This window comes from Myodes glareolus, chromosome 5, assembly GCF_982192425.1.
Source record: "Myodes glareolus chromosome 5, mMyoGla1.1, whole genome shotgun sequence".
Taxonomy (NCBI): Eukaryota; Metazoa; Chordata; class Mammalia; order Rodentia; family Cricetidae; genus Myodes; species Myodes glareolus.
In genome coordinates this window covers 63601252-63624629 of record NC_142030.1, presented here as the reverse complement: position 1 = coordinate 63624629, position 23378 = coordinate 63601252, and the positions used below count along the sequence as shown (strand labels likewise).

The window sequence follows — 23378 nt, the reverse complement described above, 5'->3', positions numbered from 1 at the left end:
TTCACGTGACAAGAAAGTTGCACTCATGAAATCTCAACAATATGGCTGCTTAAATAAAAAAATTGCCCAACGATAACTGATGGTATGTCAACATGAACAGGGGAAAATTTCACAAGGTCCTCCTGTACATGAAGGGATATAGGCAATTAATAGCTTCTCAGAAATGGTAAGTCAATTTTCTCTGGGGACAAGCCCCTGGCAGATTATCTGATCCCAAGTGGTCAGCTCTAAACAAATACTCATATGAGCAACACTAAATGGCCTCAAAAAAACTGTATTTATTTGTCTGGGGGGGGGAGGTTACAACAGTTTAAGAAAAGAGTATGAACTAGAGAGTGAAAGGGAAACATGGGATAAGGTGCAGGGGAGAAAGATAGGAAATGATATAAATACAGTACTCAGGCATGAAAATCTCAAAAAAAAATATAGAGAATAAGAAACTAAAATTTGAGTTGAAAAAATAAATCAGAAAAAAAAGATTTGAGGAGAAAATATCATTTTGATGGCTCAGTTAAATATTCTCTGAATCACATAAAATAACACTTCGCTCTCTGTATAATTGTCTGCAAATCTGCCTGTCTTCCGTTATGAAGATTTACTCATCACTGGTGAGCCTTACTGTTAGAACGTCAACAAAGCAGAAAAGATATTGCTGTTTTCTAAGTCTAACTTTCAAATATGGTGCGGGAGAATTGTCTGTACTCTGTCAATCATATTTTAAATAAATGCTGATTGGCCAGGCAGGAAGTATAGGCGGAAAAACCAGACAGGAAGTAGAGGTGGAGCAAAGAGAACAGGAGTATTCTGGGAAGCAGGAAGCTCCTTCCACCATTCCTGCCCAGATCACCGAAGAAGCAAAATGTGAGCTGACAGCTGAAAAAGGTACTGAGCCACATGGCTAACACAGACAAGAATTATGAGTTACTGTAAGATGTAAGGATTAGTTAATAAGAAAACTGAGCTAATGGGCCAGTTTATAACCTAATGTAGACTCTGTGATTTTCTTTGGGACTTGCCGGCTCTGGGGTACTGGGCGGGACAGAAATCCCAATAAGCAGGCCCCTCATGTTACACAAATATATTTGTATTCATTAAGCAAACATTTATTGGCCACTTTCCATGACTAGACAATGGGAACTAAAAGAGGGACACCATACCATCTGCCCCTTAAAAACGTATATTCTAAAATGAGAGAGATGAATAAACAAAGGCCATATTTATAACACAGTATTTTAACAATTATTACTCTGGTGTAATTAAAGAATGATTAAAGCAAGACAGAGGATTAACCCTGTCTCCCTATGTAAAAGAAGACTGCCTGGAAACAGAAGAAAAGGAAGAGAGTCCACATCAGCAAACAGTCTCTGAGGATGTATCATAACAGACCCTGTGCTAAGATGAAAACAATCAGAAAACTGCAGCTCAGGGACCTTAACCATCCAACCAAGAGTGACATGTGCACTGCCATAGACAAAACAATCTGAGGAAACACTTTAAGCCCCTAGGATATAGCAGGCTTTCATTAAGTGGTGGCTTCATTACAAACTCTCCATCTGGCTCTAGCTAAGCGGATAACTCTGTACAGGTCATCATTATAAAGTAGTCATGATCTTGACACCATCACTTAATCTCAGACTCTCAGTTTCCAGAAGCATAAATGAAATGGTTGGATGTAACTAAATTCTAGCAATATATATTGACTGAAAAGAAATAATACCTAAGCTGTTACCAGCCTCCTGATTTTAAATATTTAATGGTTTTAGCTTATTAACATTGTCCTGAATGTGACAGACTGTATGAAGAGAATCCAAATTTTCATTAGACACCTACCTCCCCAAGCCTGCAGACAGACAGACATTTAGAATGCACAGTTGAATTGTTATCAGCAATTTCTGCCTCCAACTCAAACCCCAGAATGGAGGTTGATAATGAAAATTTTGCATTACCCAGTTCTTGCATAAAATGGGACAGGCACACGAGGAAGATAAATTAAAGCAAGACTTAAGAAAAGGTTTTAGCAAGAAAAGGATTCACAAAATATGTGACCTTAAACAAGCTTCAATCTACTTTCCTGAAAAGAAAAATAAATAAATAAAATGCCACCTCACGGTGCTGTGAGAAGTAAATTAATAGTTCACAAAATAAGTATTTAATAATAGTTGCCATTATTATTAATAACTAGAAAGTAAAATTAATTACTTTGTAACTCAGTTAATCTGTTCCTATAGTGGCAAGATTCTGCTTCAAGAGAAGTCAATCAGTAGATGGCCAAGGTCAGGGTAAGGTGACCAAGCAAGCACTCCTAGACATAAGATCTCTGAAGAACTATGCTCCACAGAACTGCAGATCTACTGCTGCTTAGAAAGAGAACTCACTTCACATCATGAAGAAAGAAAATACTGAAAATGATCCCAGGCATGTAGAAGTACTCAATAATATTGCTATTAGTAGCAAAGAGAGAAGTATACAGGGATCACAAAAATAAATTCCAAGTCTGACATGCATTTAGTGACCAGATGCACCAAATAGCAATGCTGACAAACTATACAATCATTCTCCAGTACACTTATATTTTTAAACTCAGTTGAAACATAATGAAGATCACCCTGTCAGGTTATATTCATGAACATATATATGTATATACATATATGAATGCAATAACAATTAGTGGAAAAAGTTGTCAGTTATTAGAAGGAAGACAGTGAGGAATATGTGAGAGGAATTGGAGAGAAGAGAAGGGAGAAATGTTGCAATTAAATTATGATCTTGGGACGGCTGGAAAGATGGCTCAGAGGTTAAGAGTACCAGCTGCTCTTCCAGAGGACCCTGGATCAATTCTCATCATCCACATGGCAGCTCACAACTATCTGTAACTCCAGTTATAGAGAATGTGGCACCCTTGTAGAGATATCCATGCAGGTCAAAAAAAATCAATGCACATAAAAATTATGATAAAAAAAGATCTGTCTATCAAACATAAACACATTTTAACTTATTATACCACATCAAGTAAGGCTGGAGCTGATAAAGCATGAAGCAGGCCTATGTGACCAGTGGTCACAGAGCCAACAGAGCAAACATTCAAACACCTGGCAGAAGAAAAACCTTTCTGAGGGGAGGCAATAATTCCCTCCTCTCTGACTCTTAACTACTGAGCTATCTCTCCAGTCCTGGAATCACATTATTTTATATTTATCTGAAATTATATATAAAATATTATTCTATTTAAGTGATAAAGATTAGTATGCTTTAGAATAGAACAAGGTTATACCTTAACAAATTGAATTCTGTAATCTATCGTTGCTACTTTTATTTAAAATTTTTAATAGTAAAAAGCACATGTAAGAAATTAATGTTGAATACATAAATTCAAGACAATCTAACCTAGTTGAGCCTTTGAATATTGCTAATAGTGACAGGTATGACTCAGTCACCTTTTCCTGTCAATCATTGCCCAAAAATCAGTCTTTATTTCCAAAGCCATTATACTAATTTAGGCTTCTATATGCTCAAATTAGATGTATGTCTCATAAAGCTCTTTGATAAGTGTACTTTACATATCTTGCTGCTGGCTGGATCACTCTAACTCAAACTTTATTTTGCTGATGGTATGACCTAGTTCAAAGCCTTGAGAAGGTTTTGACAGAAGCCCACACAGTCCATATTTCTTCAAGTCTCTCCACCAACTGCTGACAACTTGACTCTTCAACCTCACTATGCCTCCAAAATATATTTCAAATTCAGCTTGCATCTGAAACAAATTTCAATCTACCAAATTCAAGAACTGTGTCACTTAAATTAAATATTACATTCTACAGAATTTTCTACCAATTTCAAAGACCCCAACTATAAAATGAATATAATTGTATCTACTCTACCTTAATGTGATTAAGATAAGGACCAACTTAATGAGTCAGTAAGTTAAGCGCTTGCTACAAGACTGAAATAACAAGAGTAGTGGTACCAGGTAGGAGACTGTTTATGTTTATCAGTTTCCAGGTGGGACCTAAAGAGTGAGGGAGGCATCATTTTAAATAGATAGATAGATAGATAGATAGATAGATAGATAGATAGATAGATAGATAGATAGATAACAAAACTCCAGGAAAGTGTGCGCACATACGTGCACACGCATGCGTGCGCATACACACACAAACACACACACACACACCTCCTTTTTAGAGAAAAACCATTTAAAGCCCAGCTGCACAGCTAAGTAGCATATGGCTGTCACGTTTATAAACAGCTTGCTTTTTCAGGTTTTCTATATGCTCTTCATTTGAATATAAAGAGTTTTGTTTTTGAAGCTCAAGGACATTTTATTAAAGTTTAAGAGGGGAGAAAAAGAAGGAAAAATAGAACAGGCAAGCTGTAACTCTTGGCGATGGAGAAGAGGAAGAGAGAAAGCCATGCCTTTTAAGTTAGAGTCCAGCATGTTCAGCAAGCAGCCACATGGCAGACAAGCAGTCACATGGCAGAAGGGGTGTAGGGGTACTTCAGAGAAAAAGAGTGAGAAAGCCCAAAGTGACAGGGAATGCGTGCCCAGGTTCTGAAAAAAGAAACAGAAAAAATTATACTTTTCTGAGTATCTCAAAACAGTAGGGCAACTTAACAGCTGTGTGACTGTGGCTCCCTAATCAGCTGCCAAACAGAAGCAATTTCTGTTTGTGAAATGGCTTGCATGGTAACTGCTGCTGGTGACTGCCTTCTGCCTAATGAGACTAAGAATTGAGAGGCTACAGGAAAATAAGCATCAGTGTTTGAGACTAATTTTCTCCATGGCTGTGAATCAGGAATAGTGCTGAACAGCTAGTGGACAGTAAAGTCAAGGGAAATTTATTTTTAATTTTCACTGGCATGTATCTATTGTACAAACTATTAGATATCCTATGACACCATCACATGTGTCTATCACATTTTATCACATTTATTCCCTCCCAACCCCATTATCCTCTCTTTTCTGCCCTTGCCTTCTGTCTTCCCAAAAAGTATAGGAAAACTTTTCAAAGATATTAACTTTAATCTAGGGATGGTGGCACAGATGTGGAATCCCAGCACTTAGGAAGCAAAGACAGAAGACTACAAGTTGAAGACCAAACTGGGATGCATTTTTTTCTTTAGAAAATGAATTTAGTCAAATACAAAAACAAAAATAAAGATCATGATAAACATAAAAGGCCATATGTTACTGTGAACTAGGTCAATTAAAAGTAGTTTATGTTAGAGATCTACTACACTTAAGTATTTTGTATACACACACACACACACACACACACACACACACACACACACACACCAAAGTACTTGTGTAGAGGTTGGAGAAAAATTTGGTTCCTATCCCTGAATTGTTCTCTCTTTTTACCATGTGAGTTCTGGAGTCAAAATCAGGTCATCAGACTTGGCAATAAGTGCCTTTACTGGCTGAGCCACCTTGTCAGTCTTGGGTATGTGCACTAAAGAACAGCATACTAATATCTGCCAATCAATCTCATTAAGTAATTTCTTGTCACTTATACATAATAAGTAACTTAAAGCAAATATGAAGCTAAGAAACAGCCAGTTCAAAATTCATATGAGGAAATGGCAAGAGTACAGGGCAAATCAGAATATGTGGGAATGTTTAACAGTGACAAGGTAATTTTAGTGATCCTTATAATATTGCTGTGATGGACTTAACTTTCTGCTAAGATTCCTTGTACTCAAATTAATACCCTTTCAAATTAACATACTTTCTGAATAGCATCTGAAAAACAAGCAGACACCTTAATTCACTTAACTTTAGATCTTTCCCGGAAAATAAAAAGCAATTTCAGTAATTTTGAATCTGTATGCCCCTTTTAGTTAAATTACAGACTAAAGTAAGACAATTTAGAATGACTTGAACTTCCACTTTTGCTTTGACAGGCAAATTGTTGAAAATAATTAAATAAGAGAATACTCCAATTCCCCCCAGCAGGCAGACGTTTCTATGCCACCTCCAGTTCTAACTTTTGATGTGTGCGTTGACACATTGACAGGAATGTCAATTACTGAACTAATAATATAGTTTATTGAAAATGCATGAATGTCTATCTATAAAAGAAAAGAAACTATTATTTCCTACTCTATGGTTTTTGTAGTTTTACAGAGGCGATAACGGAAAGATTTCTTTTCTCAAAAAACAAGGTAACATCTCAGTCAAAACAGTCAAGAACAGAAAAAGAAAAATTAAAGAAAAATTGAAATTTGATCTTATTTGTATTCTAATAACATAAATATGAGAAATTAGAATTTTCAATGTATGTTTTTCATAATTTTCAATTCGACAAATGCTATTTTTCAATCCTAACACTGAATAATCAAAGACACTATGAAAACATAACTACTAATTTCCATTCTTTCTTTAAATTTTATTACTTGCAATACTGAGCAGGCAAGATCTCATTGAAAAAGTAGCATTCAAGAGAAGGAACAGAGAGAGAACAGTGTGGCTATCGGGGATAAAAAGAAAGCCAAGCCAAGCAAAGGCAAGTTCCACAGACCACAGGCAAAGGTATCTGTTGTGCTTGAAGCTAACAATCTACGTTTGATATCTGGAAACATATGATAAAAAGAGAACCAACTTCTATATCTTATCTTCTACAGATTCTATATGCACTCCACAACATGTGAGTCCACACACAAATGCAAAAAGATATAAATACCAACAGACAGACAGAAAATATGACAGAGGTGATCTAACCGGACTCTCTGAACGTGGCTGACAATGAGGGCTGACTGAGAAGCCAAGGACAATGGCACTGGGTTTTGATTCTATTGCATGTACTGGCTTTGTGGGAGCCTAGTCTGTTTGGAAGCTCACCTTCCTAGACCTGGATGGAGTGGGAAAGACCTTGGACTTCCCACAAGGCAGGGAACCCTGACTGCTCTTTGGACTGGAGAGGGAGGAGGAAGTGGGGGAGGAGGAGAGAAATGGGAGGAGGTGGAAATTTTTAATAAAAAAATAGTAAAAAAAAAATTCATTTTATCTGTTGCCTGTCCCCTGACAGAGAGGGGAAAGGAGGGGAAAAGGAAGGGAGATGGATAGAAACAAAAACAGAGAAATATAGAGATAATGGATTAATTAAAACATAATATGGGAAAATAGCAAAAGTATATTCTACAAGTGTAGAATTTCAGAGGCATACATGATGAAAAATTAAATCAGAAAGGTAAAATATGATTGAGAAATATGGAAAATGAGTTTGTGCTAAATAGTTAGATATACCAACATTACTAATTCACCCTCAGAAAAGGTCTCCCTGTGTAACCCTGGATGTAATTCTTGATTTTATAAAAATCCAATTGCCTCTGCCTCCCGAGTGCTAGGATTTAAGGAACATGTCACTACTTCAGGCCTAGAAACACCAATACTTCTAAGAGAAGTAATACAAACAATTTCAAAATGATAGTTGATACAAGAAACACAAACTAAAGCAGAATAAAAGATCAGATAGGGCTAAGTAGTGCTTAGATTCTTAATTCCCAAATCTCAGGTCTGAGAGTTCCACCTGTATAAGGAAATACCGAAGACTTGGCTGTATGATAATCAGTCATTTATAGGATCTGGAAAAAGCTCACTCAACATAACATAAAAGAATGAAACAAACAATTTAGGAGACATGATTCTGGAAACAACACTCTATGGTTCATGTCCAGCACAGAGATGTGTGCCCTCTCTGCTATCTCCTGGGAGTATGTGGTCTTGCACGTGTAGACAGCTTTCTAAACTTTCTAAACAGAATTTTATGAAGTTCCAAAACTTCTGAGATGTTGGCAGACCTATGGTTTTGCAACAAGAATTCGTTTCCATTCTGCTGCTATAAAAATTACAACTACAAAAAAATTACAACTACTATTCTCAACAATGCTTCAGAAATAATGTTTTTCTATAGTCTCTTCCCATGAACAAAATTCCTTCCAGTATCAAAAGTAATACTGGTTTGGGGTTTTGTTTTCAACATTATCATAAGAATAAACCAGTATTGGGAATGAGCAGAAGTATTCCTTGGAGCTTAATAATCAGAGTTCATTATATAACAAATCTCTACAAGCAAGGTTTAGCAATTTTTCTAAAATCTTTTAGATTTAGGTCACTTTCCAAAGTCCTGAAATAGTTCTCTCTGACAACATTATCTGCTATGACAACATTACACTATGATACATGGGATTGCAAAGCTCTTCCTTAGTCTTCTTCATTAGGTATATTTAAATATCATTTGCCTGAGGAACATACTAAAAAATGTCATAGAATCTGCTGCTATACTAAAATTACCGTTTTCTCTAAGTTGTTAACATGCCATGGTTGAAAAGACTTACTCAGGCGGACTTAAGTGGAAGAAACCTGCTAAGCAGAGCTAACAGTATTTATAAAGACACAGAGAAGCAAGTCAGGAAATTTATGCTTAAGAATTAGGTGTGTGAATTCCTTTCTATTTTTAACTTTCCCTACTCAACTACAAAGACAGTTAAATCTCTTGTATCCTAAAAATGCCCTCAGTTGGCAAGAATATCCTAGTACTTCTAGTTCAATATTATCATCAAATTTCTTGAAAGAGTATCTCAAACACTGTTTTACCTCCCTCACCTCTAGTATTCAATCAAAAACAAGGCTCATTCTCAATACAGTAGAATCAAAAAGATCAGGGGACTTTTTAAATATATAAATCTTCCCCCAAAAGACTTCTTGCTCCATATGCCAAGGTAGAGTATTATCTGCTTCAGAATTTCCACTCATGCACCTGCATTGCACTGCCTTCTCCTCCTTGGAGTGTTCAAATTATTTTTCTGCAGACCCCTTTAGCTCGGGTCTGGACCTATAGCTAAAATATCAGTGATCTAATGTCTAATTTGATCCCAACTATTCCACATTGCATTAAAATAATTTCACGTCTTTTATTACTTCATGTTATGACTCTCACAAGTTTCTAACTATAAAAGATCTCTCAGTACAAGACTACTTCTAATGACTGAAAAGGCCTACCTTACAGAACACTTCCTAAATATAACCCGAGTAGCACGGACACTGAGAGAAACAATTAATAAATGGGACCTCCTGAAACTGAGAAGCTTCTGTAATGCAAAGGACACGGTCAACAACACAAAATGACAGCCTACAGAATGGGAAAAGATCTTCACAAACCCAACATCAGACAGAGGTCTGATTTCCAAAATATACAAAGAATTCAAGAAATTGGTCATCAAAAGAATAAATAATCCAATAAAAAAAAATGGAGTACAGACCTAAACAGAAAACTCTCCACAGAGGAATCTAAAATGGCTGAAAGACACTTAAGGAAATGTTCAACATCCTTAGTCATCAGAGAAATGCAAATCAAAACAACTCTGAGATTCTATCTTACACCTGTAAGAATGGCCAAGATCAAAAACACTGATGACAACTTAAGCTGGAGAGGTTGTGGGGTAAAGGGAACACTTCTGCATTGCTGGTGGGAATGCAAGCTGGTACAGCCCCTTTGGATGTCAGTGTGGTGATTTCTCAGAAAAATTAGGAAACAACTTTCCTCAAGAACCAGCAATACCAATTTGGGAATATATGCTCAAACGTGCCACAAGGACATGTGCTTAACGATGTTCATAGCAGCATTGTTTGCCATAGCGAGAACCTGGAAACAACCTAAATGCACCTCGACTGAAGAATGGATAAGGAAAATGTGGCACATATACACAGTGAAGTACTACACAGCAGAAAAAAAATAACGGCATTTTGAATTTTGCAGGCAAATGGGTGGAGCTAGAAAACATCATTTTGAGTGAGGTAACCCAGACCCAGAAAGACAATTATAACATGTACTCATCATAAGTGATTTTAAAACATAAAGCAAAGAAAATAAGCCCATAAATAACAATCCCAGAGAACCTAGACAACAATGAGGACCCTAAGAGAGACAAACATAGATCTAATCTACATGGTAAGTAGAAAAAGACAAGATCTCCTGAGTAAATTGGGAGTGTGGGGACCTTGGGAGAGTTTTAAAGGAGAGGGGAGAGGCAGGGAGGGGAGCAGAAAAAAATGTAGAGCTCAATAAAAAAAAAAGTCTACTTTACTATTCATAATAAAATCAAAATAAATTTTCAAGACCCTCACCTACAAACCTACTCTTCCTCCTGCATTCCCCTTTTACAAGATCATCCAATCACTACATCAACTATAAACAAATGTGAAGCCTTTGATTGCTGCTCCTGCCTTTTCTGCTGCAATTGGTTCATTTACAAACTTCCTTAATTTTATCTCTAAATTACTCCTAAATCTATTTTGTTCCTGTTTCTTCCATTGAAAGGTAGCTACTTTATGCAGCTCTGTCAAGACAGTTCTTTCAAATGGGTACATAAATATTAACCTCAATAAAACTTTAGCTTATCCCTCAAGTGAAAAGATGAATGATTCTAATGCTTTCAATCACTTTAACATCATGGTAGTTGATGTTTCCAAATATGATGAAAGACCATAAATAGTAGGGTAGTGTTTTGTATTAGGTTGTGTTATCTTTTCCTGTCTAAAGTGTACAATGTTAGACAAACCTAGATAATCTAAATACTGCTATCTAGAAAATATTAGATGATATATCTAGAATAATATTTAAATGTTTAAAATGTTACCTTTCAATAAATGAAAAGTGGCATTCTAGCTATGTGGTGTTTTAAAGGTGAATGCATAATTCATGCTTTATGAAGTCCCATGGGCTTAAGGGTAAAACGGCACAGGCTTCCCTGGGTTACACGCAAATAACTTACCACTTAATTCATGCTATTTAGCCTTCAAAATTAGAAGTGAGAAGTTCTTTACTAAATAAACAGAATTACTAACTTGAATAAGGAGTTCTTGATGAATACTAATTTTGTTTTGTTCTGATTTGATCATTGCTTTTTACATTTCTAAAGGTAATGGCATTTTGTTATGATACTACTTGAAATGTGGTGTTCTAATAACTTTCTCATAAATGTTTATCACATCTATTTATTCTGCTTCAAGAAAACAGAATTCAGTAGCTTTCTCTAACCACCCTTGCATATATTAATAGGGAAAAAACACACATATCTTCTAAGTCTGCTCCCAAAACTTCCTGCTGATGATTTTTGTCTCTCCCATTTGTGTCCGTAATGACAGAATTAACTGAATTCTTGAAAGTATTCTAAACAGAATAGTGGAACCTACTATGGAGGTAAACCCTGTAATTGCTGGATCACTATGGACATGGTATTGTATAACCCACAGTCAGAAAATTAAAGGCACTACAGTTTATCTCTTCAAACGTACTGTTTGGTGTAGGTCAGTCCTTATCAAAAAGACATGTAAGCAACCACATGGACAAAGAAATGTGGAGAATTATTGTTTTGCCAACAAACAGTATCATTTTGAAAACTATGGTCCTTGGAGCCACTGCAGATTGTCAGTTCCATGCAGTCCAATTTTCATATAACTACATGCTCAAACAATACAAGATTTTTCATTAGAATCTCTAAATTTATGTAACTACACATTTGATACAAAGAACAAATAATCACATAAAAACAAAGGACTCATTTTGATAGTCTTGATGAAAACTTGGTATAGCTACTTTGGAAAGCTTGTTTCTTATATAGATATATAATGTTTAATATATAGTCAGCCTACTAGTAGATTTTTACCCAAAAATGCATATATTCATCAAGTATATTCATTATTTATAGGTAATATAGATATTAAATAAGTATATTTAAAATTTATAATAATATGTAATATATTATACATAATAAACAACAGTGTTTTCTATTGTTATTAAAATAGTATTCACACTTGAGTTGTAGAACATTATGAGATCAAGCTTGATCTGAGTGAAAGCTTCTTCCATGCTGGCTAACTTTCATAGTACCAGAAAGTGCTCCTTCAAGCTGCTGTGCGAGAAATCATTCACTTCCTGTTATGCTTTCTCTGCTTGTCTTTTGATGTACAATAATTTCACATAAACAAAAATAATTTCAAATAAATGTTCATTATATTCTTTATAACATCGAACTGGTCCAATAACTCAAATGTGCCTTAACTGGTAATGGGTTACTACATGGCACAACTATATCACTATTATTCAGACATGAAAAGTATAAAATACTAATGCTGTAATGTGCATCAATGAGGACTTTGTCAAAACTATTAGGCCAAGATAAGGAAGACACATATGAAAGACAGTATTTTTATAATTCTATTTACATTAATCTCCTAGACAAGGGGAAAAAATAAAAAATGTAAATTATTGGTTGCCAAGGGCTAGGGTAAGGAGAAACAAGGAGTGACTTCTTAGATAATAGTTTTTACTTCTTGGATGATAGAAATTTTTGAAAGTAAAAAGACGTTATCTCAGCAATGTTAACATATTATATGCTTTTAAATGATTAATTTTGTTATGGACAAAATGGCCTTAGTTCTAAAATGATGCTTATAAATGTAGTGACTTGTTTAATTTGACAGACTAGTTTACTAGAATCAAACAGATTGGGTTCAGATATCATCACTGCCCATGCAGATGAGTGACATAAGCAAGTGGCTTTTGTTCTCTGTGCCTTAGTTCCATCCCTAGAGCCAAGTTAATAAAAGCATATGTACAATTTAAGAACAATAAATTAGTTGACACATTAGAAACAGAATGATGCCTCATAAGTTAAAAAAAAGAAACAATAATTATTAGTCAATAATAACTTATGATTGTCAAAATGACATAAAATAATATAAAGAAACAGGATTTTAAAAATTAATATATAAATCTGTTAAGCTGTGGAGATGGATCAGCAGTTAAAATTCTCTTGCAGAAGTAAACTCACCAATCACTTCAGGTAGCTTTACAACCACCTATGACCCTAGCTCCAGGACTCTCTTCTGGCTTCCATGGACATATACATTTGTGTACACACATAAATGTATAAGAGCAAAGCCAGGTGGTGGTGGTGCACGCCTTTAATTCCAGTACTCGGGAGGCAGAGGCAGGCAGATCTCTGTGAGTTCGAGGCCAACCTAGTCAATAATAGCTAGATCCAGGACAGGCTCCAAAACTACAGAGAAACCCTGTCTCGGAAAATATGTGTGTGTGTGTGTGTGTGTGTGTGTGTGTGTGTGTGTGTGTGTGTGTGTGTAATTTATAAAAAGGAAAAAATAAATATACTATTAACAAATCCCATACTGGAAGCAATCATGTAACAGCTTAAAGCTAAATTCTGTCATTTTAGCCCTAGTTTGTTATCAAGAGAACTGTGCCCATAGCCAGATGACGTAAGAGTCTTTTAAGCATCTCTCCCCAGCATTCATATAGTAAATAGAACGAATACTGTGCTACTTATAGAAGTAAGTGGTAAAGGATATAGAAACAACAAAAACAGGTTGAAACTTAAAGTGTCAAAGTTAAACAGAATATATTACCGAAATTCAAAAATACTTCAGAGAATTTGTAAATTCTCATTAAATACTTCACAAATATTTGAAATCAAATAGGAAGCAAATTAGCAAAGCAATATTACCAAGTTTAAATAGTGGCTTAATAATGCTTAGGCACTGGGGACTGTGCAACCAAAGAAAGAATCAAATGGACCAAATCTTCTTCTGCATGTCAAAGACTCTCAAATAAGTGTGTCAGGAACTAGGAATAACTATCAATCACCAAACTGCCCAGAGTAAGGACGTATATATGCGGGCACACACACACACAGTCCACTTTTGAACACATTCAAGTTCTTACCCTCTTCTGCTTCATCCTCCTGGGGTGACATTGGCCCCCCTCCACTAGTAGGAGTGACTGGCTCTTCTTTGTCAGACTCTCTGTGCAGACTCACCACTTCATATATTGCATCTCCAGCACTGCTATGGCCTTTTCCCTCAGACTGATAAAGATAAAATCATATATCTGAATATTAGAAATAAGTGTGCTAGACCTGGGAGAAGTTAGGGGTGGGGATAGATAGACAGATAGATAGATAGATAGATAGATAGATAGATAGATAGATAGATAGATAGATAGATAGATAGATAGATAGATAGAGATACATACACATAGATACATATATATATATATGTGGAATAAAATAGTATAATGGTTCTTTTAAAAAAACTAAAATGAAGAGTAACATATCACATTTATCTAAACCATGTAGAATTTGAAAGATTTTTAGTATATTGTCCTTGGCATAATTTAAGTGAAAGATTTGCCTGTGATTTTTTTTTCCAGTGCTGAGATGTGTACATGTTGGTAAGCTTCTAGCATTACTTACCAAACTCAACTTACTAACCATTTTGATATAATTCAATTATTTTTCAAGACATCACAAGTTTTAGGACAGACAGCAAATGATGTTTGATTATTGGCTATCTCATGCTGAGAAGGAAATAACTGCTAGACTCACCAACTAATGACTTGAACCCTATGTAACCATTTTCTTTTCTGAGTCTAGGCTTGGGATCTAAACTTAAGTCTGCATGCTTGCCTAGAAGCATACTACCAATTGTACCTTGGTGGTGAATATCTGTAATCCTAGCACTTGGGAACTAGAGATGGGGGATCAAGAGTTCAAGTTCAAGTTCAAAGCCAGGCTCGGTTACATGGACCCTGTCTTTAAAAAAAAAAAATCCAAAGAGGAATGTTTAAATTAGAATACATTTCAAACTGAATTAAAAATGAAAACATGGTAAATCATACTAGTGAGTAACATCTCAACCTAAACACAGTATACAGGGAGATTTACTACAGCTATGATTACTTAGAAAATATCATCATGGTTACTGTGAATATTTGATAGAGCAAAGTGATTCACCTCATGCCAGATAAGAGGCAGAGAAACAGCAACACATGAAGGAACGATGGAGAAGATAAATTATATCACCATCTGGGGCCCATCCTTCAGTGTCTAAACCACAGACTAATATCCTTCATAAAAATATACAAAAATCTCAACTATGTATTAGCAAATCTTGGGTGGGATTGCAGTTCAGTGGTAGAGTACCTATTTAGCATGTACAAAGCCCTGGGAACAATCTGCAGCAACATACAACAATATATCTACATTAGAGAATCAAAATCAGCTACTTGCCAGTTTACTGAAGGAACATCCACAATCTGACTCAGCTATGGATGCTGTGTGCAATAATACTGACCAGTTGGCCAAATGAGTCCATGGGTGCAACAGTGGCTTGTCTGTTCATAGGGTAACCAACCACTTTCTAACACATTTGTTGCCTGGTCAAAGGAGAGGATTTAAATCTGATCCCACAAAGCATGTCAAAAATTCACAACTGAGGGGGTCATAAGTCACAGTAGGGAATCTATTGCAGCTCTTTTGCTAAATAGACATGATATGGCTGTCATTATTGCTTTCTAAATAACTATACCCACAAACTAGTACTACTGTCTGTCAGTAATGGTAAAAATAGCTCTTTATGCCTTAGTCAGCAGTGACCTCAGAGTCTCATTAAGTGTTCAAAGTACTAAAATTAAATGACTTTTGAATGCCCAGCTATAAATGAGATAACTATCACCCATCCAAGGCTCAGGAACAACATAAAAGAAGGGAAAGAAAAAAATTTAAGAACTAGAGTTAGGGTGTGGAATGGTACACTAACCTTTGGGCATGACATGGCTATAGCCATGAACTAAGAACAGCTGTGATTACTTATACAGGACTAAACCAGAAAACATCCTGTGACAGAAGAGTCAGAGCCCAGACATCCCTAACGATTTCTATGCATTTAAAGATGGATGGGGAATGAGAGATAATTTCTTCATAAGCTTAGTCAACAGTGAGATGCCCATATAGCTGCAAAAAACCCCAAAGAAAAAAGTGGAGCTAGCTGAGAAAAGGAAAAGGATTAATAAAAGTATGAAGAGGACAAGAAAGGATAAAGGGGGAGGGGATATGATTGTGATCAATATATATTATGTACATGTATGAAAATATCATATTGAAACTCACTATTATGTATGCCAATAAATACACATATTAGTAATGTTATATAATAATTATATAGTAGGAATATTAACTATTAATATGATAAATGTTTAAAATGCTATTTATACACAGGAATAGATATTCAGAAAAATCTATCTTTTTACATATATAAATATAGCAAATTTAATTAACTTTATTATAAATTTGCATAAAAGTCAAATTACTAATTTTATATAAATATATATGAACAAAATGGGAATTATCAGGGAAATGCAAAGCTAGTTCAACATTGGGAGAAAAAAAGAAGTCAATGTACTCCATAATATTAACATATTAAAAAAGTAAAAACCCCAGGATCACATCAACTGATGCAAAATATGAAAATTCAGAATTCATTCATGTTTTTAAAACACCTTCAACAAATTAGGAATATAATGCAGTCTTCTCATCCTTTTAAAGAGAACCAGTAAAAGGCTTATAACTAACTTTAAAATTAGCAGTAAAGGACTGAGTGCTTTCCTATTGTGTTGGAGAACAAAACAAGAATGTTCATTATTCACCACTACTACACAGAATGTTTGTTTTAAAAAGAAAAAAAAGTACTGGCCAGGACTTCATCAGATAGGATGTTAATACTGCAATTAATCTGATGTGGGATTCCCCTCTGTATGCTGTGAATACCACTGGTTAATAAAGAAACTGCCTTGGCCTGCTGATAGGGCAGAAGTTAGGTAGGAGGGAAAACTAAAGGGTATGCTGGGAAAAAGGAGGCAGAGTCAGAGAGAAGCCATGTAGCCTGCTAGACACAGACACCGGAATTTTACCTGGTAAGACACAGCCTCGTGGTGATACACAGTTTATTAGAAATGGGTTAAATTAAGATGTAAGAGTTAGCAAAAAAGAAGCTAGAATTAATGAGCCAAGCAATGATTTAAATAATATAGTTTCTGAGTGATTATTTTGGGGATGAGCAGCCAGGAACCAACAAGCGGCCTCCTTACAACATTATCCTTCTTAGACATCAACATTATTTTTTCTTGAAAGGGCAATACAAGAAATACTTTAGACTTTACTTTAGACTTTACAACTCTGCTGTTGTAATGGAGAAGTGTTACATACTTCACTTGCACTCAGTTTTCTATACAAATCTACTGTTTTAAACCTGAATATTGTACTTAGCAAGTAAGTTTCAAATGAGGTACTTTTATTAATATGATTTTATTTTCAATAGTTATACATTATTAGACAACTAAAAATCTGTATTTATGAAAAAACTGTCAAGTTCATATTAAAATTTAGCAGCATAAAATTAAATACATAAAAAGTACTCAACAAGTATAGGTTGACTTACAAAGGATCATTAGTTATACAAATTAACTCTAAAAGCTTTTTTCAGTATGAAAAATATAAAGAACAATATGGTGATATCTCTAATAATACACAAATCCTTAGAAGTCAAGGATCAGGACACCAGACTAAGTATTTCTTTAATTTAAAACACTAATATCTTTGGTCATGATCTTTGGGGTAGAATTCAGAAGCAAGATTAATTTTCAAAGGATCACAGCAATTCTGCTGCAGAGCTGAACTCCAAACCTCTATCTACAAACCAGCCTTGTAACCTGTGAGTCACTATCCCACACAGAATCATGTAAATGATGTAGAGGTCATAAAAATGTGGCTATAGTAAAAAGTTTTTAAATATGCAAAAACTTAATTCAAAATCAAACATGCAGTAAAACCCAAGGTTTTCTGGCAGCAAAATTCCCACCATTACATCACATAACTTCAATGAAGCCCCGGCTCTGAATACAACATGTCCATTCTGCGTTGCATATGCCATCATGTCACACATATCAATTACTGCCTGAAAAACAATGGCTTAGATTTTTGACTGTCAAATATTATGAACAGTATTTTACTACACATATGTTTGAAAACATACTTTACAAAAAAATAAAGATTTTTCTGAAATTTCTGAAACGGCCTTAACTATACTTTGCCATTTTGTACTTTATGATGCAAAGCAGCATTCTCAACATTGATTATAAAATCAAAATATCAATCAATTTTGAAAGACATTGAAGATGCTCTGCATTCTGTAGTATCAATTATTCACCTAATAGTTCATTCTTTATACAAAAGAGCACATGCTTCTCATTAACACGTAGATTGTTTATATTTCAAAGAATTGTTATGTAATAAATTAATGAATGATTTATTATATTGTAAATGTTTTATTTCTATACTTATTTTAAATATCTATACACCTAGTTTAGTACACAAGTTTCTCATACAAAAGGAATCCTGAGTGGGAAAAGGTAAGGAAACTCTGATATATAAGATCTCTTGTGTTTAACAAAAATTTTCTATATAAATGGGGAATTTGTTTCTAAAGACATTTTATTTGCCTACTCATGAGACAAATAAATATTATACTATAGTCCCACATTCGCCCTTTTGTTTGCTGTGTCCTTGAACTACGAGCTATCCCTGTTTCAGTGCTGAGGAGTTCCATCCAGAGGGGTGAGTGTGTGCTATCCCGGGCTGACTGTCCTGGAAGAGAGCACAACCCCCCCCCCCAGCTCCTGCTGCAGGGTCTTCAATATTCCACTAGACCCTGCCCTGCCTTACCCCCATGATCGCCCTTTTGTCTCCAGTGTCCTTGGACTACCAGGAGACCCTGTGTCTGTGCTGAGGAGTTCCATCCAGACAGGAACAGTTCCTGCTCCTGCACTGAAGAGATACACCGAGAGTCAGTCACAGCAAAGACTGGACCAAGACAACAAGACTCTCCTGGCTCCACTTGAAGGAAGAGATGGGCAGGCGCCATTGCAAGAATTCCTCCAACAACCTGAAAGGCAACATGACATCACCAGAATACAGGGAGCATGAAACAAGAAAAATTGAACACCCTACTCCAGAAGAAATTGGCATTAATCGGAACATTATGAAAATAATAGAGGAACTTAAATAGGAGGTTAAAAACTGCCATAAAGAAATAGAGATGGCAAATAAAAAGGTAGACAAAATGAATAAATCTCTCAAAGATTCCCAAGAAAAACAAGAAAAACAAGAAAAAGCAATCAAACAGTTAAGGGAAACAGTTCAAGACTTGAAAAATGAAATAGAGGTAATGAAGAAAACACAAACCGAGGAAAGGCTAGATATGTAAAATCTGGGTAAATGAACAGGAACTACTGAGACAAATATTACCAACAGAATACAAGAGAGAAGAAAGAATCTCAAACACTGAAGATACTATAGAGGAAATAAACTCACTGATTAAAGAACAAAACAAATCCAACAAATTCTTATCACAAATCATCCAGGAAATCTGGAACACCATGAAAAGAGCAAACCTAAGAATAATAGGGGTAGAAGAAGGAAAAGAATTACAGCTCAAAGACCCAGAAAATATATTCAACAAAATTATAGGAGAAAACTTTCCCAACCTAAAGTAGGATATTCCTATGAAGGTACAAGAAGCATACAAAACACCAAATAGACTGGATGAAAAAATAGCCTTCCCTCGTCATATAATAATCAAAGCACAAAAAAACATACAGAATAAAGAACAAATATTAAGAGCTGTAAAGGGAAAAGGTCAAGTAACATATAACGGGAAACCTATCAGAATTACACCCAATTTCTCAATGGAAACCATGAAAGCCAGAAGATCTTGGATAGATGTGCTGCAGACACTAAGAGAACATGGATGCAAGCCCAAACTACTGTACCCAGCAAAGCTTGCATTCACCATTGATGGAGAAAACAAGATATTCCAGGACAAAAACAAATTTAAACAATACGTTGCCACAAACCCAGCCTTACAGAAAATACTAGAAGTAAAATCACAAACCCAGGAAACCAACAACACCCATAATAACACAAGCATCTGACAACCTTCCACCAGCACATCTCAAAAAAAGGAAACACACAAACTCTACCACCAGAAAAATAACTGGAGTTAACAACCACTGGTCATTAATATCACTTAATATCAATGGACTCAATTCACCTATAAAAAGTCACAGGTTAAGAGAATGGATACGAAATCAGGATCCAACATTCTGTTGACTACAAGAAACACTGTTTGAAACAAACGGATGTGGCTATACTAATATCTAACAAAAATGATTTCAAACTAAAATCAATCAGAAGAGATGGAGATGGACACTTAATACTCATAACAGGAACAATTCATCAGGAGGAAGTCACTAGCCTGAATATCTATGCCCCTAATATAAAAGCGCCCAATTATGTAAAAGAAACATTACAAGAAATCAAAGCATACATCAAACCACACACTCTAATAGTAGGAGATTTCAACACTTCACTCTCACCAATGGATAGGTCAACCAGACAGAAACTTAACAGAGAAATAAGAGAACTATCAGATGTAATGAACCAAATGGACCTAACAGACATTTACAGAACTTTCCACCCGAACAGAAAAGAATATGCCTTCTTCTCAGCATCGCATGGAACGTTGTCAAAAATTGATCACATAATCGGTAGAAAAGCAAACATCCATAGACACAAAGAAATTGTAGTAACCACCTGTGTACTAGAGGATCACCAGGCAATAAAGCTAAAATTCAACAACAATGCTAACCCCAGAAAGCCTACAAACTCATGGAAACTAAACAGTCAACTACTGAACCACCCCTGGGTAAAAGAACAAATAAAGAAAGAAATTAAAGTCTTCCTGGAATTCAATGAAAACAAAAACACATCATACCCAAACCCATGGGACACTAAAAGCAGTACTAAGAGGAAAGTTCATAGCACTAAGTGCCCACATAAAGAAAACAGAGAAAGCACACATTAGAGACTTAACAGCACAGCTGAAAGCTCTAGAAAAAAAAGAAGCATATTCATCCAGGAGGAGTAGAAGACTGGAAATAATCAAACTGAGAGCTGAAAACAACAAAATAGAAACACGGAAAACAATCCAAAGAATCAATGAAACAAAAAGCTGTTTCCTGGAGAAAATCAACAAGATTGACAAACCCCTAGCCAAACTAATCAAAGGGCAGAGAAAACACGCAAATTAACAAGATCAGAAACGAAAAGGGGGACATAACCATAGACAAAGAGGAAATTCAGAGAATTATTAGGTCTTACTACAAAAGCCTGTATGCCACAAAATTGGAAAATGTGAAAGAAACAGACAATTTTTAAGATAAGTACCATTTACCAAAATTAAATCAAGACCAGGTGAACAATTTTTTTAATTTTTTTTCTTGTTTTTCTGGGTGAACAATTTAAATAGACCTGTAAATCACAAGGAATTAGAAGCTGTCATCAGACACCTCCCGACCAAAAAAAGCCATGGACCAGATGGTATCAATGCAGAATTCTACCAGAAATTCTAAGAGGAGCTAATACCTATAATCCTTAATGTGTTTCACAAAATAGAAACAGAAGAATCATTGCCAAACTCCTGTTATGAAGCTACAGTCACCCTGATACCAAAATCACACAAAGACTTAACCAAGAAAGACAATTAGAGACCAATCTAACTCATGAACATCGATGCAAAAATACTCAATAAAATACTGGCAAACTGAATCCAAGAACACATCCAAAAAATTATACATTATGATCAAGTAGGCTTCATCCCAGAGAGGCAGGGCTAGTTCAACATATGAAAATCTATCAATGTAATCCATCATATAAATAAACTGAAGGAAAAAAACCATATGATCATTTAATTAGATGCTGAAAAAGCATTTGACAAAATTCAACACTCCTTTATGATAAAGGTCTTGGAGAGATTAGAGATACAAGGTTCATTCCTAAATATAATAAAAGCAATATACAGCAAGCTGACAGCTAACATTATATTAAATTGAGAGAAACTCAAAGCCATTGCACTAAAATCCAGAACAAGACAAGGCTGTCCACTCTCTCCATACCTCTTCAATATAGTGCTTGAAGTTCTAGTAATAGCATTAAGACAGCTTAAGGAGATTAAGGGGATTTGAATTGGAAAGGAAGAAGTCAAACTTTCATTATTTGCAGATGACATGATAGTGTACATAAGCGACCCCAAAAACTCTACCAAAGAACTCCTACAGCTGATAAACACCTTTAGCAATGTGGCAGGATACAAGATCAACTCCAAAAAATCAGTTGCCCTCCTATACACAAAGAACAAAGATACAAAGAGGGAAATCAGAGAAGCATCACCTTTCACGATAGCCACAAATAGCATAAAGAATCTTGGGGTAACTCTAACCAAGGAAGTGAAAGATCTATTTGACAAGAACTTTAAGGCATTGAAGAAAGAAGCTGAAGAGGACACCAGAAAAAAGAAAGAACTCCCATGCTCTTGGATAGGTAGGATCAACAAAGTAAAAATGGCAATTCTACCAAAGGCAATCTATAAATTCAACGCAATCCCCATTAAAATCCCAACAAAATTCTTCACAGACCTTGAGAGAACAATAATCAACTTCATGTGGATAAACAAAAAACCCAGGATAGCCAAAACAATCTTATACAATAAAGGACCTCTGCAGGTATTACTATCCCTGACTTCAAATTCTATTACAGAGCTACAGTAATGAAAACAGCTTGGTACTGGCATAAAAACAGAGAAGTCGACTAATGGAATCGAATTGAAGACCCAGATCTTAATCCACAAACCTATGAACACCTGATTTTGAACAAAGGAGCTAAAAGTATACAATGGAACAAAGAAAGTATCTTTAACAAATAGTGCTGGCAGAACTGGATGTCAACCTGTAGAAGAATGAAAGAAGATCCATATCTATCACCATGCACAAAAATCAAGTCCAAATGGATTAAAGACCTCAATATTAATCTGACCACACTGAACCTGATAGAAGAGAAAGTGGCAAGTAGTCTACAAGACATGGGTACAGGAGACCTCTTCCTACGTAGAACCCCAGTAGCACAGACAATAAGAGCAACAATGAATAAATGGGACCTCCTGAAACTGAGAAGTTCTGTAAAGCAAAGGACACTGTCATTAAGACAAAAAGGTAACCTTCTGACTGGGAGAAGATCTTCACCAACCCCACATCAGACAAATGTCTGATCTCCAAAATATATAAAAAAACTCAAGAAACTAGACTTTAAAATGCTAATTAACCCAATTAAAAAAATAGGGTACTGAACTGAAGAGAGAATTCTCAACAGAAGAACTTCGAATAGCCAAAAGACACTTAAGGTCATGCTCAACCTCCTTAGCAATCAGCAAAGTGCAAATCAAAACAACTTTGAGATACCATCTTACATCTGTCAGAATGGCTAAAATCAAAACACCAATGATAGCCTTTGCTGGAGAGGATGTGGAGTGAGGGGAACACTCATCCATTGATGGTGGGAATGCAAACTTGTGCAGCCACTTTTGAAATCAGTGTTGCGGCTTCTCAGGAAACTGGGAGTCAGCCTACCTCAGG

The 23378-nt window shown here is 35.5% G+C and overlaps 1 protein-coding gene across 4 annotated transcripts in view; it reads right to left on the bottom strand.

Moving 5' to 3' along the window:
- The window catches only part of Rabgap1l (RAB GTPase activating protein 1 like), a 632406-nt gene that overhangs the window by 475679 nt on the left and 133349 nt on the right, over positions 1 to 23378 (bottom strand). For all 4 annotated transcript variants that reach the window (XM_087906361.1, XM_087906363.1, XM_087906362.1 and 1 more), the window contains one exon: positions 13743 to 13884. In XM_087906361.1, coding sequence (XP_087762487.1) covers positions 13743 to 13884 — 142 coding nt within the window. The remainder of the gene's footprint in view (positions 1 to 13742; positions 13885 to 23378) is intronic.